The sequence below is a fragment of the Meriones unguiculatus genome, chromosome 18 (genome assembly GCF_030254825.1).
Source record: "Meriones unguiculatus strain TT.TT164.6M chromosome 18, Bangor_MerUng_6.1, whole genome shotgun sequence".
Taxonomy (NCBI): Eukaryota; Metazoa; Chordata; class Mammalia; order Rodentia; family Muridae; genus Meriones; species Meriones unguiculatus.
This window is the reverse complement of record NC_083365.1, coordinates 16,038,939-16,066,489: the sequence shown is the minus strand read 5'-3', so window position 1 is coordinate 16,066,489 and position 27,551 is coordinate 16,038,939. Positions and strand designations below refer to the sequence as shown.

At 44.0% G+C, this 27,551-nt stretch overlaps 2 protein-coding genes across 6 annotated transcripts in view; one reads left to right on the top strand and one right to left on the bottom strand.

The window, feature by feature from the left end:
- Galk2 (galactokinase 2) overlaps positions 1-17,473 on the top strand; it is a 123,919-nt gene extending 106,446 nt beyond the window's left edge. For all 5 annotated transcript variants that reach the window (XM_060372082.1, XM_060372081.1, XM_021655941.2 and 2 more), the window contains exons 9-10: positions 2,187-2,388; positions 16,934-17,473. In XM_060372082.1, the coding sequence (XP_060228065.1) occupies positions 2,187-2,388; positions 16,934-17,141 (410 nt within the window). In that variant the 3' untranslated portion in view covers positions 17,142-17,473. The remainder of the gene's footprint in view (positions 1-2,186; positions 2,389-16,933) is intronic.
- The window catches only part of Fam227b (family with sequence similarity 227 member B), a 184,372-nt gene continuing 174,234 nt past the window's right edge, over positions 17,414-27,551 (bottom strand). The window contains exons 13-16 of the mRNA XM_060372159.1: positions 24,500-24,577; positions 23,462-23,536; positions 20,313-20,382; positions 17,414-17,711 (exon numbers count right to left, since the gene is read on the bottom strand). Of these exons, the coding sequence (XP_060228142.1) occupies positions 17,553-17,711; positions 20,313-20,382; positions 23,462-23,536; positions 24,500-24,577 (382 nt within the window). The 3' untranslated portion in view covers positions 17,414-17,552. The remainder of the gene's footprint in view (positions 17,712-20,312; positions 20,383-23,461; positions 23,537-24,499; positions 24,578-27,551) is intronic.

Sequence of the window (27,551 nt, the reverse complement as noted above, 5' to 3'; positions counted from 1 at the left end):
GATGATGTAAAATGTAATCCGAGCCTTCAGAATGAGGTAAAGTTTTGACATAGAGAGAGGGCAAGAAGCCGTTTCTGTGTGTGACGAATGACTGTATCCAGAAGCAAAGGCTGTTAGAACAACTACAGATGAGGCAGTTTGGCTGAAGGAAGAGGCCCCTTTGGGAACAAGCGTGGACTATGGTAAACCTTGGGAAAGTGGCTGTGGACTGAGGTAGCAACATGAGCAGGGATTTGTTTGGGAAGCTTAGCCTGTCAGAATTGACTCAAATTCATAGAAAAGAGTGACCAAGACAAAGATAATACATAGCAAAGCCAAGGAATAAATCTTTTGTGCTTACTCTCTTTCCTCTCATTTTTTTCCGATTTTCTCTGTCCTTTGGTAAGAGCAGCCCCTGGTGGGATCCCACTGGTCAGCCTGTGGAAGAACTAAGGGCACAGACAACATTGTCACAGACAGCGCCCTCACCACAGGGGGCAGCTGAAAGGGGCCCTGAGAGGTCATGCACACAGGAAGGTCCTTGTGCAATTATCAGAGGGCAAAGCCAGAGGATCCCGAGAACTGAATCCCCATCTCATTTCACAGACAAGAGAATAGAGCCCATCTGAGGAAGCGAACTGGGACACAGCTGGTTGTCAAACTGATGAACCATCCGTCACCCTCTCACCTTCATCCCTGGGCTCTCTCCTAGTGACTAGAGGGCATTCATAAATTTCCTTATCTTGCCTGAGACCCACCACACCAACTCCCACACTATTCAGTATGTTTCATGGCTTCAGCAAGGCCTCAGTTGTTATCCTGGGAATGAGCCAAACATGATAGAGCCATTGTTGTCAGATAGGTTTGTGTCACTGTAGCTGGTAGAGTCATTGAGGGCTTTGCAGAATCCAGAGCTGTTCTGAGAGGGTAATAAAGTCATCCAAGATGGGTCTCAGAGTGCTACTGACATGTAGTGCTTTGTGTAGGCTACCATGTGCGTAAATATGTGTGTGTGTGTTCTGTCGTTAGTACCAGTTAGAACAGGGGGTTGTGTTAGCACCTCCCTCAGTGCCTAGCAATTTCCTGTGTAGCAACTTGTCCAAAATTTGAATTTTAATAGCCATATTATGTTTTAGAATGGATTAAGTATTTTTTTTAATCTCCTTTATTGATCACTTAGATTGTTTATATTTTGGCTATGATAAATGATACCATAACACATAACTGTATATTAAATATAAATAAAATTATATACATACATAAGTAGTTGTGCTTCTCTGTTTCTCTAGAATATATTTTCCACATGTATACACTGAATTTCCATCATTTCCACCCCCTTTTCTCTCATCCCCTCCCACTGATACCATACTTCCCCCACAGTCGGCTCTTGTTCTCGGGCACATTTCTGTAGACATAATTACTGGTGTCTGCATCGTCAGGAAGCTTTTCTGCTGGAGCTCACCGGGAGGAACTAGCATTGGGGTGGGACATCTGTGCTCCCACCGTATCGGCTGGTCACTGCCCTCAGCCTTTGTCGTCTGTTAAGGAGGAATGGTTCTGTTCATCTCTCCAGGCTGCTGCAGATGACAGGAAGTTGTGCTTTTAAGGCAGCTGATATGTAGGGCGTGCTTGATACTGCTGCCTCTTCCTTGCCATGGCAAGGTGTGTGTGTATGTGTGTGTGTGTGTGAGTGTCTGGGAATGCTGAGTGAAAGAGATCTGAAACCAGTATTCAGGAAGAAGTAAAACTGATTTACCTTTTTTTTTTTTTTTTTTTTTTTCAGTTAATGACAAACTCAGTGAAATAGAGACCTACCAGTCCCCATGATGTAGACCCTCCGTATTCTTCCTGTGCATCTGCAGGATGGTCTGAGACCTGGCTTTATGGGGTTCAGAAGTCAGTGTGGACCCAGTTCCATTGTTGTGTGATTAGTAGCTACTGACAGTGAAGGCAGAAATGGAAGCCCTTAAAACTGTGTGGTAGGTAGGTAGGTAGGTAGGTAGGTAGGTAGGTGTGGTGGTTCAGACCTGTAATCCCAGGACTAGGGAGGCTGAGGTAGGATAATCTTGAGTCAGCTAGCCTGGCCTACATTACACACACACACACACACACACACACACACACACACACACACACTCACACTCTTTTGGTACTGTGTGGTTTGGTAATCCTTTCTTATGTCTTTCCCCACACCCCTCCTTCCTCAGAACTTACCTTCAAGCTCTATCAGCGGGCGAAGCATGTGTACAGCGAGGCTGCACGCGTGCTGCAGTTCAAGCAGGTGTGCGAAGAGGCACCCGACAATGCCATCCAGCTGCTGGGTGAGCTAATGGACCAGAGCCACAGAAGCTGTCGGGACCTGTACGAGTGCAGCTGCCCTGAGCTGGACCAGCTGGTGCACATCTGTCGGTGAGCTGAGAGGGCCATGTGGGGGAATGCTGCTTCCACACTCTCACAGTTCAGATGAATCCTTCCTCTGTGAGGGACTCCGGTCCCCACGCTGTGGAGCCCCAGGATTCTTCCTGCGCATAGGCAGGATGGTTGGTGACCTGGCTGAATGGGGCTCAGAAGTCAACCTGGAGCCAGTTCCCTTGCTCTGACTAGAGCTCTCAGAAGGCAGATTTTCTCTTACATGGGAATTTTATGAGTTTCAGAAACCCCTAGGAATGGAATGGAGTTCTGTCCAGAAGACAGTCAAAAGAGGGTCTTGATCTTGAGAGTCTGGCTGAAAAGGCGGGCTGGAAGAATCACTTGGAAAGTCCCATCCCCTGGGCTGCCATATTTATTTTGGGCAATTAGGGGAAATAAAGACTTAAAGAAAGGCCAGTTTATAAACTTGACTGTGACAGAAGTGTAAAGACAGAGTTCCTTTCCCCAAACCACCAGACCTTGCTGTATGTAATTGTGCAAGAATGGGGATAATGGAGTATCCTTCCCAGGGAGGTCCCACACTGACCTTGGACAACTGAAAGGGAAATTGGAGGGGAATCAGATGACCTGGGTTAGCTCACTCTGACGATGACACAGCCTTGCACGCAACTAGCAATGGAAATGTAATTAGCCACTTGGCGCCTGTGGCTTGCCAAGCTCATGCCACACCCAGTCAGAAAGTTTAAACCACTCAGCTCCAGTGGATCGCAAATGGCGTGCAGAACCTGCCCTCTTGGCCAGAGGCTTGCACACAGAATGGCTGAGGCACTTCCTGCTGATGTCAGCCTCTGCTCACTAATGGCCAAAACCCCTTCCAGGGCTCATTTTATTTTAAATGCTCTTTTTTTTTTTTTTTTTTCAAGTATCAAGGGCTTAGTAAATAGAAGAAACAAATACTGTTCAGTCTTAGATAGAAAAGGAATTGGAATGATTTATGCAGAAATGAAGAATAAGTGTCTTTTGGCTTAAAATGGGGAAGGAAATTTGAATCCCCTGAAACAATATGGATGGGATTTGCCAGCCTCCTGGCATTCTCCAGCGTGCTTTCTTCTCCTTAGATGGTCACCAGCACTGCTTTACATTTATGTGGGCAAAGAGATTAGCGATCATTAAAAAATAATTTGATTGCTGGTGATAAATGTTGAAGACAGAAACTGGAAGGACAGTGACTGCTGGATTGAAGGGGAAACCTTTATATGGAGTGACAGAGAGCTGAAGGAACAAGCAGACAGGCTGTTATTGTGAAATGCAGCAGGGAAGGAAGGAGAGAGCAACAGATGAAGTCAGAGAGGTTGTGGACATGACCACACTACATGGCCCCCATCAGCTGTGGGAAGGATTCACACCACATGGCCTCAGTCAGCTGTGAGAAGGATTCATATTACATGGACCCTGTTAGCTATGGGAAGGATTCACACTACATGGACCCCGTTAAGCTGTGGGAAGGATTCTGGCTTCCAGAAGAGAAAGGAGCAACCAATGTGATAAGTTATTTAGTGACAATATGCTTGACATTGCTGTGTGGAAGAGAGGAATCAAGAGGGTTTCTGGGGTTTTGGCAGGAAAAAAAAAATTTTTTTCTTTCTAAAATTATTTTGGGGGAGAAGTTGTGGCAAAGTCAGGCATTGAATTAACCAGTGCAGATCAACAAAAGATAGGCAAAGTAACCCTTTGCTTTCAGGAAATACCCGAGTGTCCTGCCATAGGCCCCAACATCAAATACATTTCAGTGTCTCATGGAAGCATAGGAGAAACTCATTCACAGAGCAATTAAAAGATTTAAAGCCTATTGTTAAAAACAACACTGCTCTGTATTTTTGCATCCATGTTCATTAGACAGATTGGCCTGAAATTCTCTTTTTTTGTTGGGTCTTTGTGAAGTTTAGGTACCAAGGTGACTGTGGCTTCATAGAATGAGTTTGGTAGTGTTCATTCTGTTTCTATTTTGTGGAATAGTTTGAAGAGTATTGGTGTTAGCCCTCCTTTGAAGGTCTGGTAGAATTCTGTGCTGAAACCAACTGGCTCTTGGCTTTTTTTGAATGGGAGACTTTTGATGACAGCTTCATTTTTGGTAGGAGATATAGGACTATTTAATTGATTTACCTGCTCTTGATTCAGCTTTGGTAAGTGGAATTGATCAAGGAAATTGTCCATTTCATTTAGATTTTCAAATTTTGTGTCGTACAGGCTTTTGAAGTAAGACCTAATGATTGTTTGGATTTCCTCATTGTCTGTTGTTATGTCTTCCTTTTCATTTCTGATTTTGTTAATTTGGATAGTGACTCTCCGCCCTTCTGTTAGTTTGGCTAAGGGTTTGTCTATCTTGTTGATTTTTTCAAAGAACCAGCTCTTGGTTTCATTGATTCTTTGAATTGTTTTGTTTCTAATTTATTGATTTCTGCCCTGTGTTTGATTATTTCCAGCCATCTACTCCTCTTGGGTATGTCTGCTTCTTTTTTTTTCTGGAGCTTTCAGGTGAGCCACTAAGTTGCTTGTATGAGATGTTTCAAATTTCTTCTTGAAGGCACATAGTGCTGTGAATTTTCCTCTTAGCACTGCTTTCTTTGTGTTTCATAAGTTTGGGTTTGTCATGTTGGAGAGGATGTGGAGAGAGAGGAACCCTCCTCCATTGCTGGTGGGAATGTAAATTTGTACAACCGCTTTGGAAATCCATCTGGCACTTTCTCATACAATTAGGAATAGTGCCACCTCAAGATCCAGCTATACTACTCCTAGGCAGATACCCAAAAGATGCTCAAGTATACAACAAGGACATTTGCTCAACCATGTTTGTAGCAGCTTTATTTGTAAGCCAGAAGCTGGAAATAACCAAGATGCCCCTCAACTGAGGAATGGATATAGAAATTGTGGTACATCTACACATTGGAATATTATTCAGCAATGAAAAACAAGGAAATCATGAAATTTGCAGGCAAATGGTGGAAACTACAAAAGATCATTCTGAGTGAGGTATCCTAGAAGCAGAAAGACACACATGGTATATGCTCACTTATAAGTGAATATTAGACATATAATATAGGATAATAATTTTAAAATCTGTACACCTAAAGAAGCTAATCAAGAAGGAGGACCCTGGGTAAGATGTTCAACCTTCATTCAGAAAGGCAAATGGGATGGACATCGGAAGAGCAAGAAAACAGGGAACAAGTCAGGAGCCTACCATAGAGGGCCTCTGAAAGACTCTACCCTGCAGGGTATCAAAACATATGCTGAGACTCATAGCCAACCTTTGGGCAGAGTGCAGAGAATCTTATGAAAGAAGTAGGAGATAGAAAGACCTGGAGGGGACAGGAGCTCCACAAGGAGAGCAACAGATCCAAAAAGTCTGGGCACAGGGGTCTTCTGAGACTGATATTCCAACCAAGGACCATGCATGGAGATAACCTAGAACCCCTGCACAGATGTAGCCCATGGCAGCTCAGTGTCCAAGAGGGTTCCCTAGTAATAGGAACAGGGCCTGTCTCTGACATGAACTCACAGGCTGACTCTTTGATCACCTCCACCTGAGGGGGGAGCAGCCTTACCAGTCCACAGAGGAAGACAATGCAGGCAGTCCTGAAGAGACCTGATAGGCTAGGGTCAGATGGAAGGGAAGGAGGACCTCTCCTATCATTGAACTGGGGGAGGAGCATATGAGAAGAAGAGGGAGGGAGGATGGAATTGGGAGGGGAGAAGAGAGGAGGCTACAGCTGGGATACAAAGGAAATAAACTGTAATTAATAAAAATAAAATACTGCTCTGTATGTAATCGAGGACAGAACAGCTTCAATAGATAACATAAAAAAAATCCAAAAAAGATCACAAAACAAGTATTTTGGCAAACTGTAAATGATCAGAGATCTAAGCTAAAAATAAAAATAAATGGCATTGGAATTGAAGGTTTAGTAGACACAGGAGCAGATGTAACAATAATTTCACCAAAATCTTGGCATCCAGATTGTCCTGTTCAGAAGGTAAATATTCATCTTCTAGGGATTGGAACTTCATCTCAAATAAAGCAAAGTGCAAGATGGGTCAAGTGTATAGAGCCAGAAGGACAAATAGGAAAATTAAAGCCATTGTGGCTAATATAGCCATGAATTTATGGGAATGTGATTTTTTATAGCAATTGAAAACACAGATTAACATTCCTCCAATTTCAAAAACCAACTGCAAAATAAAGAATGTTCTGAGAAAAATATTAAAAGGTATTGAGAACAGTCACCGACTGTATAGGTTGTCCATAAGCAGGACACAACAGGTGTTGTTCTTTTGAAGGTGCCAACTGCCCTACCTTTAAAATGGCTAACTGACAAACTTGTATGGGTGGATCAGTGGACTGTGAAAAACACATGGAGGAGTCTCCCAGCCCATGGACTTCCCCTGTCTTTGTTATAAAAAGAAATCAGGAGGATGTTAACAGATTTAAGAGCTATAAATAAGCTGATTCAGCCAGTGGGCTCTTTGTATCTTGGAATCCCATTGCCTTCTTTATTACCTAAGCTCTGGCCATTGATAGTAGTTGATTAAAAAGATTGTTTTGTTTTTTTTTTCACAATCCATTTGCATGAGCATGATAGGGAAAGGTTTGCTTTCTCAGTGCCAACTTATAATAATAGTGGTCCATTAAAGAGATATCATTGGAAGGTGTTACCACAAGGCCTATTAAACAGTACTATCTTGTGCTGATATTTTATACAACAGCCATTAGAAATAATTTGTAAACAGTTTCCTCAATCTAAAATTTACCATTATATGGATGGTATCTTACTTATTCAGATGCAGATACCTTAGAAAAAATGTTTGATAAAGAGGATTTTGCCTTGCCTGGGATTACAAATTGCTCCTGAAAACAAAAACAAAAACAAAGAGGAGATATTATTAGTTATCTAGGACATAAGATAGGTTTACAGAAAATTCAACCACAGAAAGTACAAATCAGGAGAGATCAATTGTAAACTCTTAATGATTTTCAAAAATTGTTGGGAGCTATTAACTGGCATTAGCCCACAATTGGATTAATTACTCAAGAGCTAAAAATTTATTTCAAACCTTAGAAGGTGACAAGAACTTAAGTAGTACAAGAAAATTATTAGCTGAAGCTGAGAGAAAATTGCCTCTTGTAGAAAAGAAATATAGGATGCACATGTGGATTGCTTGAATCCAAAGCTCGATTGTATTTTGCTTATTTTGCCTTTTACTCATTCTTCCACAGGAATTCTTATGCAGAGAGAAGATAGTATCTTAAAATGGATAGTTTTAGTACATAAACAGAGTAAAAAAATTAAAGACCCATGTAGAAAAGATTTCTGAATTGATTCTGAAGGGAAAAATGAGACTATATCAATTAGCAGGAATAGACCCAGCAGAAATTGTGGCACCTTTTACTAATGCTGAAATTGCCTCCTTGTGGGCAGAAAATGAACACTGGCAAAGAACATACCATGACTTTTGGGAGAGATTAACAACAAATATCCCAAAAACAAGCGACTTCAATTTATAAAAAGAACTAATTGGGTTCTCTCAATTTCTGTAGCACCTACATTTTATACTGAAGCAAATAAATCATGAAAGGCAGGTTATAAGTCAGGAAAATAAGTAAAGTGACTCAGAGTCCTCATGATTCAGTTAAAAAAAATCAGAGCTGTATGCCATTCTTATGGCGTTATGTGATTTTCCTGAATCTCTTAATATAGTTACTGACTCACAATATGTAGAAAGAGCTGTTTTACATGTTGAAACTGCTGAGCTTAGTCCAGATGATTCAGAATTAATTTCCCTATTTATTCAACTATAACAAGTAATTAGAAATAGAAATCATCCATTGTATATAACACATATCAGATCTCATACGGGTCCACCAGGCCCCCTAGCAAAAGGTAAGGATGAAATTGATCAGCTGTTAATAGGAAATCTACTAGAAGCCTCAGAATTTCATAAGAAACCCATGTTAACAGCAACGGTTTGAAGAAAGATTTTTTTTATCACTTGGCGACAAGGAAATTATAAAGCAATGTCCTACTTGTTCTTTGTATAACCAAACTCCATTATCTGCAGGAAGTAACTCAAAAGGTATCCAAAGAAATGGAATTTGGCAAATGGATATGTTTCATTTTGCAGAGTTTGAAAAAATAAAGAATGTGCACCATAGCATAGATACATATTCAGGATATCAGTGGGCAGGTGCTTTAAGTTCTGAAAACATGGATTCTGTAATTACACATTTATTAGAAGTTATGGCTATTATGCAGATACTTGTACAAATTAAGACTGACAATGCTCCAGCATATGTCACTGGTAAAATGAAACAGTTTTTTTTTTTTTTTTTTTCCGTATAAAGCATATTCCAGGTATACCACACAGTCTTACAGGACAAGCAGAGAGCAGTTTGAGACAGAAGAGCTTATTCAGCAGTAAGTCTTAGAGGCTGAAAACATTCTAGGCCTAGGTTCAAGTGTATGGCGGCTAGAAGCTCCCAGGACTAGGTCTAGGTTAGCAGCCAGAGGCAGGAATGCTCTGAGACAGCAACTGAAGCAGGCGAGTAAAACCTCCTTTACATGGGGGTTGAGGGGAGCAGCCATTTTAATAATCAATGCCAGAACTATCTCATAGTGCATAGACAGGTATTATAGTAAGAAGGACAAAAAAGAAATGGATCTAGAAAGCCATCAGGCTGGGGAGTGGTTTGAGTTAGCTGTTGAGAGAGTTTGGCCTCCATACCTGCCGCTCTCCCCATAGAGTATGCTGAGATGGATTACACTCAGCCACGGGCCATTTTAATGCCTTTTTTTCTTTCTCTCAAGCTCTCTAGTGAGAAGCCTTGTTATCATGGTTTCCAGCATTTGAACTTGGAGCAAAACCGGGTAGGGCAGGGAGGTGGCTTGTGGTAGGAGGTGAGGCTGGATAATAGGAGGCTGAGGTCCAGCTCTGCTTCTCTTCATCTCAAGTGCTGACTTTGGATGGTCACCTGTCTTTTGATGTCTAGTGACCATCTGGAACCCTTTGCGTTTCTAGTGAAAGATTGTGAAAGTATGTCCTACATAACTTTGGAAATATACTGTTATGGAAAGATATTAGATTCTAAAGCGCTTCTCTACCCCAGCTAGTTCCCAAGTAATCGAGACAGAGACTTTCTAGATTCATAAAAGCTTTAAGACATAATAACTGGACAGGGTTAAGCTATTTTGCTATTTCTCAGCAACATACCACAAATTGTTTGCCATGATTGTTCCTGCCTGGGCTGCTTCTGTTCCATCAGGCCAGCCCTCATGGCCACATGCTCATGGTCCATACAGCCCCATGGTGACTTCCTTCTCTCTTGCTACCTCTCCTATTTCTCTCTCCTGCCTCATGGCCCAAATCTGACCCTAAGCTCAGGAACCCAAACTCTGCCTTCTTCTCTTTTGCCCAGCTATAGGCTGTCAGCAACTTTATCTAACCAGTCAGAGAATATGCATGAACAACGTTTACATAATATCACTTGTTGGGCTCTAATCATCTGGGCTGTAACCAGATCTTGGGATCAGTATTTAGCACTTGAATACATGGCACCAGACCAACCTCCAGCAATATACCTTTATTTAACTGTAAACTTTGTTTTAGAAAGCTCTTTAAAAAACACTGTGTGTTGAGAGAGAGACAGAGAGACAGGGAGAAAGAGAGAGAGAGACCCACAGAGACCAGAAGAGGGAGTCAATTTCTTGGAGCTGGGGTTACAGGCAGTTGTGAGCTACCAGACATGGGTGCTGGGAACTGAACCTGGATCCTCTGGAGAACAATGGAGCTCTCTTAACAGCTGGACATCCCTCGATCCCCCCTAGAAAGCACTTAGTGGTAGTTAAAGTGTTTCTGACTAAACTCCATCTGCTGCATTAATTTTCTGAGTAAACTATTAGCTGTGTTCCAGCTAAGGAGCTCTGCCCACTCTATGTGCTGGTGCTCAGATTTGAAGTGAGGGCCTCCTGGGTGTTAGGCAAACACTCTGCCACATACTCCCCCATCCCCCACTACTTCCCCTCACTCCCCATCCCCACTACTTCCCCTCACTCCCCATCCCCACTACTTCCCCTCACTTCCCCACCCCACTACTTCCCCTCACTCCCCATCCCCACTACTTCCCCTCACTTCCCCACCCCACTACTTCCCCTCACTTCCCCACCCCACTACTTCCCCTCACTCCCCCACTACTTTCCCTCACTTCCCCACCCCTACTACTTCCCCTCACTTCCCCCACTACTTCCCCCCACAGCTGTTGTTTTTGTTTGTGAACACTAATGCTGTATACCAATTTCCATTTCCTCTTATTGTTTGTTTTTGAGACAGTGTTCAGGGCTGGCCTCAAATTCATGAGGAATTCTCTCAGCCTTTTGGTGCTGGGATTATGGTTGTGTGCCACCAGGTCTGGGATCAGATGAATTTTTGCTTAGTTTGTAACCTTACCATTTGCTTCCCCTGTTGAGAGGTTATCTTCCAGAAAATATTGGCCTAAGTGGTTGGGTCCATAGGCTTCTTGTGTAATGACTGTTTCTTTGCTGTTATATAACCATAGCTCATAGCTTATAGCACTGTATCTCAGTTGTTAGTGCCAGAATCTTCTCAGGACCCTGGGAGGACAGTTGCAGGGGATCTGGGCATATCTGCCACTGCAACCTTCCCTACCCAAAGTCAGCCTGAACCTCACACAGATGCCAAGGTGCTGTCTGTACTGGGTGTTTGAGAAGTGAAGGAGGAAAGGGGTGATGAAGAGAGCCAGAAATACCAGGAAGGTAAGAAATGTAAAAAATAAAACAAACAAACAAAAACCAAACCAGAACTCTGGGAAAAATAGGGAGCAGAAAGAGGAGCAGTGAGCAGTGAGTCCAGGAGGTTTGCTGAGCAGTGGAGAGCCTTTGAAGTCCCAGCCCCCGGACACCTTACCATCATCTCGGGGTCGCAGAGATGCTGCCAGTGCTCGAAGGGCCCTGGGAATGCCAGGCATTGGCCACTTTGACAGAATGCTGTTTTGTTTAATAAACACACCAGCCCCAGACTTCCCTGTCCCAGAGAAGAAAAGGTACCACTGAGAGATTGGGCAGTATTTGCCAATGACATTTTTGCTACCCTCTACCTTTAGCTGCCTTTGTAGCACTTTTTTGTGTGTTTGAGAAAACATTTTGGAAATGATTTGTGTGAAAAGGTCTGTAGCTGAGTGTGGGAACGGAGCTTGAATTGCTGCACAGTGGAGGTTTGTATGATCCCACCTAAGCTGCATTCCAAGTGGTCCTCAGTCGTCAGTCAGTAGGAGAGCACTGGACACACAGTCGTGCCCAAGTAGAATGAGGGATGAAATGGAGACAAGTCTAATAGGTATTTTGTCTTGTCTTTTTCTTTTTCAAGAGAAAAATCAGTTTAGAAGACAAAGGAAGGCCCAAAGGCCATTGAGTGCTTGTGAGGCTAAGGCATGAAATATGCTGGGAGTTCCAGGCCAGCTGTAGCCATGTCAGAGCTCCTGTCCAGCCAGGAGCTGTAGGATGAGACCCTGCCAAGACAGACAGGAAATTACACTCATGTCATTAGGATGATTTTTAAAATTAAATTAATGTTAGAATTTTAATTAGATGAGATGAAATAAGGAAGAAGGCAATATTTGCTCCATTATAAAATGTCTATTTTAAATGAAAAACCCATAAATTTAAATATTAAAGTAGAATTTCCTAAGGAACACAGAATAGTTTTGAAGCCAAGTCATGTGGGTCATGAGGGACAGCTCATTTGTTATTGGTTCCTTGACTTTACTTAAGGAAAAAAAAGAGCTAATGCTTTTTGTTTCTGTTTGGACACTTGTTGGAATTAGGAAGGATTCCTATTGCCCAAGCTATTAAAGAAGACAAATGGCAGATGTTCAGGATGAGAATGGGCACAGACATTCTCTCGCTCAGCTCTCCTCGGAAGTCCTTCCTCTGCCCTGATCCCATGCTGACCTCCATGCCCTGCCACGGAGGATGGAGAGTGCGATCTGCTTGTCCTGGGGACTCACATCTCTTTGGGCAAATGTCTTTCACTTCCAGGTGCTGACTGACCATTCCCAGAGACAAGCTACAGCCACCTTGGGACATTCGGCTGTGACAGCTTGCAAGATCATTTGAGCTGGGCTGCCTGACTGTTTATAGCCTCCCATGGAGGGCCTGGGAGGGTCGCAAACCCTCACCTGAGTATCCAGCCCCATCCAGTTCTGCCCTAATTGTACTTGGTCTCTGGGAAGGGCTAGAGTATATAGGCCTGGGAAGACTAGAGGAGGATGGCTTTCCATACGGCAAAGGGGAAAGGCTTTCCAGTTGCAGCCTTTTGGGAAACACCAGAACACACACATCCCTGTGAGTAAGCCCTCACCTGCTCTAGTAGAAAGCCAAATAAACCCAGCGATTGCCCCCCAAGTGAACACTGGAGAAAGCATACCTCTGTTTGTTGTTGGAGGGGTGGGAGCTGCCTAGGCTCCACCTGGGAAGGAGTTTGGGAACATGATAGACTATCCACTCCATTTGCTCACACAGGAGCACTGCATCTCTGGCCTTTGGTGCCCCACACTCTGAAACACATCTGCAGGCATGTTTTCTCATTCTTTCTTCCTTCAGCAGCACCGGAAGGCTGCCATTTCTTGACTCCAAAGCAATCGGAAAATGTCTAAAATATAACTATAAAAACTTGTAGACATTGTGGTAGAAAGTTTGTTTTCCTGAGGTTCTTGACAGTTTCCAAAAAAAGAAGAAACTAGGATTCTCTGCAGTGAAGGAGACACTGCACATTGCTCATATTTATTGAACATAGTATTATATATTTTAATGTCCAGCTGCATTCATTACGATGTACTAAAAAAACAAGAGCTGTTGCTTGTCTTGGGCTGCAGAGATGGATATGAACTGTCTCTACATCCAAGCTTCCCCAAGTAATTCACATCCATTTGTATAAGATTATGAATATTTACTTATTTTAAAATGAAAGGCATAATTTGCTGTTTTCTATTTGTAGCGATTGGGTCTTTCTGCTCCCCACCCCCACCCCCATTGCCCTGTGCCTTACACAGTAGTCAGCTTTCCCCACCCCATTGCCCTGTGCCTTACACAGTAGTCAGCTTTCCCCACTCCCATTGCCCTGTGCCTTACACAGTAGTCAGCTTTCCCGTCAGCCCTGGTCCCTGAAAGCTGGCCATTTGAGTAGACGGGAACAGCAGTTAGTTACGATTTCTCCCCGACCCTTTGCTGTGCCGTGTTGTTGCTTTGACAGCCCTTTTTCGTACCATTCTCTTCATCATCACAATGGCATGTGAAGATTTAGGGTTGTTTCTTGCAGTTCTCCTCTTTCTTCTCTGATATGTACTAGTGAAGGATATATAGTTTTAATATTTTACTATTTTCTCAGAACTTCAGATGTAAAAATGTTTATTAAACAGCATTGGCTCATCTATTTTTCCTTCTTGACTTAACACCTTTGTTGGTCTCTCAACTTTAGACCTTCCTTGTAGATTCAGAGACACATGCACAGGACATGTTAAGAACCAGTGGGACAGTTAAGACTTTTCTGTCTGTCTGTATCGCTCTCTGTGTATAGCTGAACAAGGCAATCTGCTGACTACTGATACAATAACCTTGCTTTGTGCTGTTGACAGTGGAAAGAAAGCTATGTATTAAAGCATTTCTTTTTTTCTTTTTAATTTTTTTTCATACAGTATACTTTGATCTCCCACTCCTCCCAGGTCCTGTTCACATCCCTACCCACTCAACTCCATATTTCTTCTCTCTGTTTAAATCAACAACAACAACAACAACAACAACAACAACAATTTACTTTTAAAAAAATGATGAGTCATGCTCTGATGACTTTGGAGTTTGGGTTTATGAGGTCTAGCCCACTCGCTTCTGCATTAGACAAGGTGGCAACAGAGTAATTTGACGATTCAGAAGCAGATTGGTTTGCCTAGATGTGTCCTCTTAACCTCTGCTCAGTGTGAACTGACAGAAGGGTCAGGAAAATGGATCTCTTGCAGCTAGATGACTCTGTTTGGAAATGATGCCTCTTCTTTCTTTCATTTTTTTTTTTTTTTAATATTTTTGAGACGGCTTTCATTCTATATTCTTGGCCTCAAACTTAATGTAATCATTTATCCTCTGCTTCCCATGTGTGCACCACCACTCTGTTCAAACTGGTAAAAAAAGAAGTGTATGAAAATAAACCTAAAAGGGCTATAGAAGGCAGTTACAGACCTGGTGAATTATGCTCAGAGAGCATTGAGTGAGTACACTGTCATCTAGAGCAGGCTGGGGTTGGCTTTAAGGATCTTTCTGAGGTACTTCAAGAAGTCTCCCATTTCTTCCACCTTCTTCAGCTATGGTAGTGTTTGGTGTGGTCACCTATGGCAAAGTTTCTCCTTTAAATCAACTAAATACAAACAGGCCCTTTTCTAGCTTAGGAACTGAAGATCATTCTAGAATCTCATGATTAAACTTTTCAGCCTGCATGATGGGAGTTTGTGCTAAATTTAGCTAGGAAGCTGTAAGCTACTATTTGAGGGTTGTCAGGAGATTGTTAACCTTTTATGGTTGTAAGCACCTTTTTCACATTTAAAAAAACCGTATTTTAAGAAAGCAGATGATACAATCACTGGAGAGCATCACCAAAGGAAAAGTGAGAAGCTGTTGTGGTAAGCCCCATTTCCTGGAGGAGGGTTACTGCTCTATTCGTTCTATTGATATTTTCCAGGAAATGGAGGGGAAAGCAGGGACAGAATTGGGTTAAATTAATTATGAAGTTTTAAATCTGTTACTAATTTGAAAAAGTAATTGAAAATATATTTTGTTTTAGAATAAGTTGCATATTTGAAAAGGAACTGATCCTTTGAAGGCTTTTGTGTTAGGTGGCTCTAAGGTTTGAGATCATGGCTCTCCAGCGGTGACTACCATGTCTGCCTCCATGATTGTTTCCCCCACAGTGAGCATCTTACCTGCTGGCAGAGCTGGGTCCACTGGTTACCTCAGTCCCGGAAAGTGCGGGAAGATGGCATGCCCATGGAGGCTCACCATCTGCTTTGTGGGAAGGTTTGCATAATCTCCCATTAGTCAGTAAGCACCAACCAACCGACCATCCTAGAGTTTACTAATAGATTCTGTGCGAATAAACTTATGCAGAATAAGCCTAGTTCTGGGGGACTGGCTCTCCCCCACCCCCACACAGTGGTGTTGAGTATTGAACCCAGATCTCATACATGCGAGGCCTTCTACCCCTGAGCTAGAAAGCCCTCAGCCCTAGTTTGATGTTGGCATGTATAAGCTTTATAAATACAATTTGAGAGCTGGAGATGGCTCTGTCAGCTGTGCCATCATGAGCCCCTGGGCTGAGATCCTTAACACCCACATCAAAAGCCAGCTGCAGTAACAAGTGCCTACAATCTTAGCATTGTTGTAGTGGAGGCTTGCTGGCCCGCTGGCCTTGCAGAACCAGTGAGCTTCGGGTTTAGCGAGAGATCCTGTCTCAAATATAGAGAACAATGGAGGGAGGTGGCAGATGTTGGCCTCTGGCCACCACAGTGCTTGTATACACGTGCACACACAGGAACATGTTCACATGCGTGCCTCCCTTCCCTCAGACAGTGCAGGTGGAGGAGCTGTGGAGGACACTGTGCTGTATAGTGCTGTACACAGCGATTTTTATTTACCCTCTTTTAGGCGACCTTCCTCATGATTCCTTATGTCACTCATAGCCACTCCTTCTCCCTCCTCCTCCGTCCTCCTCCTCCCTCCTCCTCCCTTCTCCTCTTCCTCTTCTTCTGTTTCTTCTTTTCTTCCTCCCCTTCCAGTTTAACTGTGGACTTGCTACACAAGTTTTCAGCAGCCACTGTAAGGCTGTATGGGATCAAGCCTACAGTGGTGGTTCTAGATCTGTGTAGTAAGCACTGTTGATGGTTATTATCTGCCTTTAGTACCAAGCAGTAGCTTGAGATATCACTAAAGAGTTTCTCGGCCCCAAGTGCTGAAAAAAAAAGTTGTAAATTATATTTAATTTAGATTTTGTGTGTGTGTGTGTGTGTGTGTATGGTGTCTACACACGTGAGAATGCACATCCATGTGTGTGGAGGCCAAAGGTTGACTTTATCCATAGATCTCCACATTATAGGTTTTAAAATTCTATTTTCCCACCTCATTTTCTGAGATGGGCTCTCTACTCCTAGAGCGCGTAATTCTGCTAGACTGGCTGGCTTCTGACCTTCAGGGACCTGCCTGTCTCTACTTCTTCTCTCCAATGCTGGCTTTACAGACGTGGGATACAGTGCCTAACTTCCATGTGTCAGCTTGAGTGGCAGACACTACCTTTTGGGCCATCTCCCCAGACCCCAACATACATTTCTTAAAGCTTGAAATCCCTGAATTGCCCCCCCACCCCCACCCACTCTCTTCATAGAACCTGGGAAGGGGACATGTTCTGTAAGAAGCAAATTGCTCTTTTTTTTGTTTATTGGTGATAATGTTTTGTTTTCTTTTTTTCCTCATTGTTTTAGGAAGTTTGGGGCCAAAGGCTCACGACTCACTGGAGCAGGATGGGGAGGCTGCACAGTGTCCCTGGTGCCTGCTGACATGCTGTCCAGCTTCCTTGCAAATGTGCATGAAGCTTATTACGAGAGGAACACTTCCAGCCTGGCTCGGGAGAAGCACAGCTTGTTTGCTACCAAGCCTGGAGGGGGGGCTTTGGTTTTCCTTGAGGCCTAAACAATGTACAACATCTCAGAGAAAGCATTTTGGGCATTTAGGAGCTGGCAGGACTTCCTGTGCCACAATAAATCAATCAGTCCATTTTCTGTTTTGTGTTATGAGGTACAGTTGCTATTATCAAAAAGCATTTCCAATGAAATGGTGAAAGCTAGGCTTCATAATGACTACTCTCCCCTCTTAACTATATTTTTTATGAATCAGAGCCAAGAATATGCTTAGATAGATCTTTGAAGTATGACTAAGATTTATTGATTTGAAGATTTTAAAGATGAACGGCAAAACGTACTCTTAATTTAACACTATGCTGCAATTAAATTGCTACAGCTGAACTGTGTGTGTTGTTTATTTCATACTACGCTGCGGTTAAACTGATAGAGCTGGACTGTGTGTGTTGTTTTTGAACGGCGGTCACTGCTGGCTTTCTTCCAGCTTTCCTTCCTCAGCCACGTGGTTGAAGTCTTCCAGCTCGACAGTGGTTGAGGTCGACGACGATGAGATTGATAATAACTGTGGCAACGCTGGTAATTTTGTTGACCCTTTATATTTCTCGAATTTATCCTCAACACGCTGTGAACAGAGTACATGGTTAAGGATTTGCAGATAGATATTCTTAGACATACACAGGATATTTGAATTCGAGCTTCCTGTATCTCTGAAGACAGTGGTCATCACTTTGTGGGGAGGGGCCAAAAGATGGATTTCAGAAGAAAACTGAATTGACTTTCTTCTCGCTCACTACCATTTCTCAAATGCCTTTTCAATTCAAGAGGCACGCCTATCCTCCTGGCAGCTCCGTCATTCCTCAGCTTCCCCTTGGGGGTGCCTGGCAAGGCTTGTTTGTTTGCCTGCCCAGTGCAGGGCAGATGATCGGTATGCAAGTGTGGGTGAGTGTGCAGACAGTCTAAACCATGCCCTGACATTGACAGTGGGCTAAGGACTTAGCGCACTTATCAAGAGTGTGCAGAGGCGCCCATCGTGTGGTGACATGCCGGGGGCCTGTCAGAAGCCCTTCTAACCTTCATTGAGGGTTTTGCTGAAATATTCAGGTGACAGAGATAGCAGTTGTACTGTGGTTGGAATTATGCAGAATATTACCACAGCTTTGTTTCATATGCTTGGCCAATTAACCGGCTTTCAGAGATTGGGCATCGTCATCCCTGCCAGTTTCCAAAAGACACACTGGGATTCTGGGGTTTCTTTTTTCTCTCTTTTTTTGTTTTTGTTTTTGTTGTTTTTTGTTTTTTGAGACAGGGTTTCTCTGTGTAGCCCTAGCTGTCCTTGACTCACTTGTAGACCAGACTGGCCTGGAACTCACAGAGATCCACCTGCCTCTGCCTCCCTCAGTGCTGGGATTACAGGCGTGTGCCACCTTGCCCGGCTGACTATAGTATTTCTTAAAGGACAAGTCACTATGAAACCAAGATCTATCCTAAAACCAGTTTCTGACTCATTTCCATCTAAATACCTTTCTTATTGAAAGAATTTTGAGTTTTCTTAAGTACAGTAATCTAAGATCTGTATTTATTTAAGCTTATAACTGTGCATTTTTAATGGCCTGTATTCCCCCCACAAGTAATTTGTGGTTGGTTTAGAATTCGTTAAACAAACATACAAACAGAAAAACATATCTGAATCATGTGCCACTGCTCTGTTAGTCCATTTAATGGTTTTCACCATGAAATCCCTTCATAAGAAGATGAGGAAAATGTTCCGTAATTCTAAATATTCAGAGTGCACACCTCCATGGGGACACAGTCTTTCTAAGTGTTTTGTGTTTGGTGAAGTATAAAGTCAACTGAAACTATTTTACTCGTTTGGCTTCTTTTCAAGACTTTCAAACCTAGCTTCAGTACCTGGTGTTCTAGAAGTTGTGAGGCATATCCAGCTCTTAAAAAAAAGGGGGGGATGGGGCCCGGGGCATGAACTTCATAAAGAAATGGACTTTGGGTGTTTAAGGGACGGGTAGACTTTGAGAGCTAGTGAGTGGGCAGTGCAGACCAGCATGGCCGGCAGACTGTGTGTGTGTGTGTGTGGGGGCTGTGCCGGAATGTGGGGCTTTCTTTAAAATGAATCAAAGGATCGCGTCAGCTGCTCTGGCTGGACCAGGCAGCATTCAGACTAGGGAAACAGGCCACATCTGGTCTGCAAATGTATTTAGTTTGGCTCATTAGCATTTGAAAATGTGGGTCTGGGTCTGGAGATTCTGTACAAGAACCTGGATTACTGATGGAAGGCTGGTGGAAGGCTGGTGGAAGGCTGGCTCCTGCAGGTGACAGATGGAGGAGGTTGAGGCAGCAGCTGCAGGTTCAAAGGGAGATGCACACCCTTCTGCCCTTACCTGTACAAGGGCACTGCTAGTCTCACATGTGACAAGCGCTCAGGGGACTATTCGGTAGTAGAAAATATATCAAGAGAAACAGGAATAAAGAGCAACGCTTAGAAAAAGAACAGACGATGCTCTTGTGTCTAATAGAAACACTCCAGTGTTTCATGGCATTGTAGCACCTCTGTGCACAGGAATCTTCCTCATCCCACTTTTGGCATTAAACCCGCAGCCAGTGGCTCGCTCTGGAGTCTGGCCTGCAGGACCAGACTGAGGGCCCTGCTGGACCCCTCCAACCCTGTCTCTGGCAGTGTAGCCTACTAGTTCCCTGCATGCCAGCATCTACATGTTTTTACTTTTGGAAAGCATGATCGTTCAGACCTAACAGGAGCAGCAGAAAGGAAAGAGCCAGGGAAACAGGAGCTCTGGCCATCCCTCTCTTCTCCTCACACCCCAGCTCTGGAATCTTGTCACAGTCTCCATTGGGTTTGGTAATTTGAAGGTATGATAGAGCTCTGTTAAATTATTAATAAAAAATAAAATACAACTTCAAGCACCAATAACTTCCAATAGTTTCTAACCCAGCCGCACCTTATGGGGTCTTAGTTGCAGAAACTGTCTCGGGGACTGTTTTTGAAGCAGGGCATGAGGACAGTGGGCATGAGGCTGTCACTGTTCTTTAGAATGAATGGTCTCCCCATTGCAGTGGACAGTCCATGAGAAGAATGTTTTGTTTCTGCCCCTGCAGCCTGGCTGTGACCACGCGCTGCTCATGAAACACTGTGAGACCCGGAGGTGAGAAGCCGGGGAGGGAACTCTCAATTATTTCTAGGAAGGAAACATACCATTTTATGTAGAAAATTCTCAAAATCATTTTTGACTTCTTGGATGTTTCTGGAAGACTTGGCTTGGAGCCTAACGGAACAAAGAAGAACATTTCGGTAAACAGGTTGTTCGTGTGTATCACCTAGGCAGAGTTTGCAAAGACTGTACGTCCCCTGTTCCTGTGAGCCCAATTACATGCATTAATGCAGCTGCCTCACTACAACTGTGGCACTCAGAGATAACTTTCTTCTTATGATGCAGAAACAGGCTCGGGTAGGCAAAGTTGCTGTCACTACTTTATACACAGGAGGCTAGAAAGCAGACGTCTTTAATCCAAGCATAACCTTGAAGCTTTCATCCCTGCCCATGCCACATAGTTACCCTAACTGGCTCCACTTACCAGCTCTTGTGGAGGCCGTACACAGTGGTATAGGGGAAGAAGAGAAAGAGATGGCTAAGGCTCATTTGTGCAACGCTATGTACTAGGCTAAGCTCCTTGAGGAAGGATCTCAGAGATCTTCCAGGGTTTTGGTCTGCAGCTACTCAATGAAAACATACTACAGAGTTGATGCAGCAGCAGCAGGAGCTTAGGATGGGAGAGAGGCAGAAGCAGGACGGGCAGGAAGCTGAGACAGGAAAGAAACACTATTGAGAGAAACACTATTAAAGTAGAAGGTATAGGAGGCTATGCACTTGGACAGAACTTTCAAGTGAAACCCACAAACCCTTTCTCCATGAATCTGGTAGGAAGGACAGAGAGTTAACCCTGGAAAGGCCCATGCTAGGAGCCTCTGGCATTCAGTCTAGGAGACCTGACCACACAGCCGGTATGCCTCATGAGCGTCTGTGAGCAACATAAACAGCTGTTCTCTGTCTTCACCTCTGCTGTCTGGGTGTTTTTTGCACTTGTCACTTTTGGGTTTGATCTTCACGGGTTTTGGTTTATAATCCTCCCTAAACATAGTCCCTGATTCCCTGATGCCCTTTCTCTTTTGTTCCTTTTGAGTTGTGTGTTAATCTTAGATTTGGTTGTATTTCAGTTTGTTAAAATCTGCCCATCTGTGCCCCCTGGTCTTATTGGGATATAGGTGACATAGCCTAAAATCCACAGTTTTAAGCACACAATTAAAGAGCTTTTATATATTCACAAAGTTTTGTGATCGCCCTCACTGCCGAGTCTGTGCTTTCTGATTGAGTTTGCTCTCCCAGAGTCTCATTCTGCATGTCTCCCTGTGAGGGTAAGACAGTAAGCTGGTGGTAGCTCTAACTGGTGCATGGCTTTTCTTTTTTTTTAATTTAATTTTTTATTTATTACAATTTATTCACTTTGTATCCCAGCTGTAGCCCCACCCTCATCCCCTCCCAATCTCACCCTCCCTCCCTCATCGCCTCCTGTGCCCCTTCCCCAGTCCACTGATAGGGGAGGACCTCCTCCCCTTCCTTCTAACCCTAGTCTATTGGGTGTCATCAGGACTGGCTCCATTGTCTTCCTCTGTGGACTGGTAAGGCTGCCCCCACCCCCTCAGGAGGAGGTGATCAAAGAGCCAGTCTCTGAGTTCATGTCAGAGACAGTCTCTGTTCCCCTTACTAGGGAACCCACTTGGACACTGAGCTGCCATGGGCTACATCTGAGCAGGGGTTCTAGGTTATCTCCACGAATGGTCCTTAGTTGGAATATCAGTCTCAGAAAAGACCCCTGTGCCCAGATTTTTTGGTTCTGTTGCTCTCCTTGTGGAGCTCTTGTCCCCTCCAGGTCTTAGTCTCCCCTGCTTCTTTCATAAAATTGCCTGCACTCTGCTCAAAGTTTGGCTATGAGTCTCAGCATGTGCTTTAATACACAGTTGGGTAGAGTCTTTCACAGGCCCTCTGTACATTTACACAATGGAATACTACTTAGCAATTAAAAACAAGGAAATCATAAAATTTGCAGGCAAATGGTGGAAACTACAAAAGATCATCCTGAGAGAGGTATCCCAGAGGCAGAAAGACACACATGGTATATGCTCACTTATAAATGGCTAATAGACATATAATATAGGATAATCATCCTAAAATCTACACACCTAAAGAAGCTAATCAAGAGGTGAGGACCCTGAGTAAGATGCTCAACCTTCATTCAGAAAGGCAAATGGGACAGACATCGGAAGAAGGTAAAAACAAAGAACAAGACAGGTGCATGGCTTTTCTAGTCACAAGAACATTCCACCTTTCCTTTCTCTGTGTTTGAAGCATGTTTCTTTGAGTGATTTGGACCAACCCTGAGAATCCCAGTTTTCTGAGCTTCCCAGTTGTGAGGAATCTGTTACAGTGGGCTCTGTTCCAAGTCATTGGAGTTTCAGGTCCTAATTTAGGGGTTGTGAAAGTGGAGTGGTAGTTGTTAGGGATTGGGGGGGGGGGGGTCAGAGGTAATATTTGATTTTATAGTGATGGGTTGGACTTACTCCAGTGACAGGGATGTCAGAGCATTTACAGGAGACTGGCCATGCCCTAGTTTCTCGAGGGGGCTGATGGGGCTGCATTGTCTGTTTGGAGAATGTCAGTCTACCTCAATTGTTTGTACTTTCTCATCTTCTACTCCAATTTATAAAAACAAATTAAATTAGCCAAATTATCCCTGCTTCGCCGGGGAAACATGTTTGCATGTGTAGAGGAAGCAGTGGGGACAGAAGTGAGGCCGGCTGGGTTGTTTTCTAGTCCGTCTTTCCCGGGCAGGCCATAGTTACAGACTAACTCCTACGGGTGAAGGAAGAATAGATAATCCCATTTAGTAATTAGTTTACCAGGAAGGTGATTTTTCTTTTTTAAAGTAAAAGGAGTTAGTGTGCTGATCCAGGTCAGTGGTTCTCAACTTGTGATTCGTACCCCCTCCCTTTCACAGCAGTCATCTGAGGCCATTGGGAAGCATAGATGTTTACACTGGGATTCATAACAGCAGTTACAGCTGTGAGGTAGCGATGAAAATGGTATTTTGGTTGGGGGTCCCCACAATTAAATTATTAAAGGGTCGCAGTTAGGAAGGTTGCGAACCAAGGCATTAATGAACTGCTAAGTAGGGTGGAAAACTCTTTGTGCTTAATTACTATCTCTTTGTACAACAAACCCATTGTGGTTTTCTGTGAGCTTTTTGTCAGTTAAAGGTGACTTAAGCTACAAGGATGAGGAGACTGACCGGTCAAGCTCCCTGTCGATCCTCTCCTGTCGTTCCTTTAGGACCCTGACCTCTTCTCGGATGGTCTGCTTAGTTCTGCAAAATAGGAAGAAAACAATGAGCACTTAAAATAAAGCAGCCGATCCCTGTGTAAGGAAGGAGCACTTCGTTCCCCAGGGACTGACTAGTGTGCTACCCTTCCCCACAGTCCCTTCTAGAAATGTGTGCCAGTGGTGCTGTCTGACACCTGGTGTGACCTGAGAGGTCACTTCCCTGTGTCCATCAGAGCTCACTAGCAAGGTATCCATCCACCTTGTCCCAGGATGCAGGGATGCTTGGTGTCGGAGGCGACAGGGTGTGTGTGTGTGTGTGTGTGTGTGTGTGTGTGTGTGTGTGTTGGGGACCCACAGGGAGAGGAACAAGACTGTGTCTTGCATGCTGGATAGGAGCACATTGGCTGCCCCTTCATCGCCCCATCCCTGAGCAGCGCTGCATTCCCAGAGCTGGGTCTGGTCCTTCCTTCCCACAAGGCAACAATCTTTAGACAGTTACCTTGACATCATGAGGTGGATCATGCCAGATTTTTCTTGTAAAACTTCATGGGCATTCTTGCATAGCCCGTTCCTAACTCTCTAGCACATAAAAGTGTCATGACTGCCCACGAGCAATCACTTAGATCAAACACAAGCAGAAAATGTTCTCTGAGAAAAACACTTTCCGAGCATCTGCCCTGTCTCGGTCTTTCCAGCCCCAGCTGCCTCCCTACTTCCAGACTGTATCCATGGTGCACAAGCTTCCTGCTCTCCAAGTTTTTCTACAGCCTCTGTTGCTTGGGGATCTGGTTTTCCTATGTTGGGGTGTACCCCACAGCAAGGCTCTCCACTTACTCTAGTCCCTGATACCTGTCAGGCTCCACCGTTACTATACAAGCGCTTGACATGGGATGTATAGCCCGTTAGACAACGACTAGAGAGAGTAGAGAGCAAGCTCAGGGAATTTCTCCTATTCCTTCTGGCTACTCAGCATTTATAGGAAAGCCACAGTGATGCTCAGACTTACCTCTTAAGGTCCCTTTTGTTCATTGCAAAATTCTTTTTGGCCTCCTTGATGACCTCATAGTATGTAGGAGCAGGGGGTGTGCTGGGCTTGCAGTTAAGGAGTCATTTCTAGTTAGGACTATTTGGGAAAGGCAAATGGGATCCTTCTCAGGGAAATTATGGAGGCCCTCTGGTCTGCGTTTCCTTTCCAGAGGCCTCCAGTGTACATGTGAATGCCATGTTTGTTGTTATATAGAGAACTGAGAAAAAAACAAAAACAAAAAAAGCCACATACACCATTTTTCAGGTTGCTTTAAGCTTGTTTCCCTAAATACTATAATAGCTTTGTAAATCGTGTGTGTGTGTGTGTGTGTGTGTGTGTTTTAAAAATAGAAATTTGAGCTGGGCATGGTGGCATACACCTTTAGTCCCAGACAGATGGATCACTGTGAGCTTGAGGACAGCCTGGTTGGTTTCGAAAAACCAAAACCAAAACCAAAACAAACAAAAAAACCCCAGAAATTTGTTATAATTTTAGTAAGCATTGAAATTCTTGGATATTCACTTTGCAATCTACTGAGAACTTCAAAGTCTCCTTTGAGGCGTTTAGGGGGTAGCTGTCCACCTGTGTAGATGCTCGGATAATCTGGCTTCTGCCGCTGCACAGGGAGAAGACGGGAGTTGGGCCACATGCTGTAAGGATGCTGGATTGCATTTCCCCTGAGGCACAGCTGACCGTCTCTCCAGCTCTGCTCTTACCCCACAATGCACATACGGCCCTTTCTGAAGCAGCACTTGAGAAGGAAACAAGTGACTCAAAGAGGCAGCCCCTCAGCACATATTAAAATGAGATATTATCATTTAAAAAGTAAACAGTGCAGGTAAGGTGCAGAGAAAATGGGGGACCTTGTACACATTTTTCAGGAGCAGAGACTGATGCAGCCATTGTGGAAACTCAGTATGAAGGTTTCTGAAGAAAGTTAGAAAACAAAATTGCTGTGTGCAGATTAGAAACCGTGACTTAATGACGACACCTGTCCTCTCCTGGCCATTGTAGTACTGTTCACAATGATGAACAGAAATAGCCTGGGGCTTTGACAGCAAACAAGAATTCCAGTGTAGATACATACAATGGGATATTTGCTGCCCCTAAAAGAGCCTTGCTGTTTGTCACAACAGGGATAAGCCAAAAAAGATATTAGTCTAAGAGAAGTCTCTGTATGCACTGTGGGACAAGCTTAGTGAGGGGGTGATGGTTTGAGGCCAGGGGTCCTAGCTGGTCCCAGACCTTAAGCCATTGCTCATCCAGTCAGTACCTTATTAGAAGGCTGACAGTGCCCAGGAGAACATTCTAGTAGTTCGTCAAGCTGGCTTGCTTCTGGATTACATGCCAGACACGACAGCAAGCTAGAGCAAGTCAAGGAACCTTGAAGATACCAAGTGTGAGGTGAAGGGAGGTTAAGGGAGCAGCAGAGTGGAATAAGGCTTGGAGTGTGGGATGAAGGGAAGGAACATTTGCTGGGTTTCCCAGGATGAATGTGGGAGGTGGATTCCAGCAGGCATACCCCAGGGTCATCCTGTGCCCTCAGAACTTGTAGGCCCCGCCCCTACCCCATAGTTACAAGGGATCTGCAGCCTCTGGCTTTGAAGACTCGGGTTTCAGCCTACTCAGCCCAGTAGTAGACGTCTCACATTTTTTTAAGCACTATAGTTGGCATCTTGAGTCTCTGGTATTGCAATCCTTCCATGCACACAGGTCTATGCTAACTGCTGTAGACAGACAATACTCGCTGCTTCTTGTCACTGGGATACCACCAAGCTGGGGCTGGCCTGACTTAGGCGGCCCTCTCACGTCACTCCCCAGGGAGCTGGCACTACAGGTATGCACTGCCAGCTCTGCTAAAGGGACTGTTTTGTAAAACCTTCCACCGAGGGCCGAGATGTTCTCATGTCCAGATATTGTATCTTGGTGTCCATATTGGAGCTCACACACTGGCCTTCTCAAGAGCCTAACAACAGAGCAACAGAGGCCTGCTGTTTTGGGTTGGTTGGGAACCGCAGGCAGGGACAAGGTAGTTGTCTCACTTCCTACCTGAGCAAGAACGGTGCAATCCAAGATCCACCACACTTTTCTCTCAGCCATGACGTGATCTGCCAGCCCAGAGCAGAGGACCTGAAATCTGCAGGTTGCTTCCACAGTCTGGGGAACTCGGCACATTAACACACAGAAGGTCTTCGCTTCTCTGGGGAAAAGCTGCAAAAGTCCTACCATTGTGGTACGGAGATTGGAACAACTAACGACACACTTTTCCAGGTAGAGATGGATCTTCACTAAAATGCTCAGCTGGGGATGCAAGCATTTCCTGCTATTATTTAATTGATCCGCTAGAGTGCTTGTTATAAGTTCAAAGATTTTTTTCCCCCTTTGTAATGTTCTACTGTGTCTTGAGCATGGCTTCCATGGGTAAGGCTTTGTGACATGATTTGTTTGGCACGTTGAATGAATTGGGTTTTCCACGAAAATACTATTGTTACTGAAATAGAGTTATGCTTCAGCTCCTAAAAATGTTCAGGTTTGAACATACAGCTTTATTGAAATAAGCTGGGTATAAGTTCTTCATAAAGACATTCCGCTTATTTACAAAGCTTGGTTCTTGTTGTCCGTTTGTACAGTGTGGTTCCGGGCTGCCTTATACTGGTATTGACAAAGACCTCAGTGTCCTCTTGTATTACTTAACAGCAACAGTTTCCATAGACTTTTGTTAATGCAAGTTAATGAGTGTCCTAATTTTTATTCTCTTCGGACACTTAGAGCCACGATTTTATCCCAGCTGAAGAAACATTTAAGCGTACTTAAAAGTTGTAAAGTATGAATAATGGCCATTTCTTCCCCTCCGGGAAAGCTGTGGCAACATGCTTTTCAGCTCCTCGGTCTGAACTGGCCCTCGTGCTCATTCCCCGTGCATGGCTCCGAGGATGCGTGGCAAGCCTCTACACGGAGAGGGAGCAATTTGGGGGTGAAGGAAATCGCTCTCTTCTGGATGTCACAACAGCTGTGATTGGGTTGTACCAAA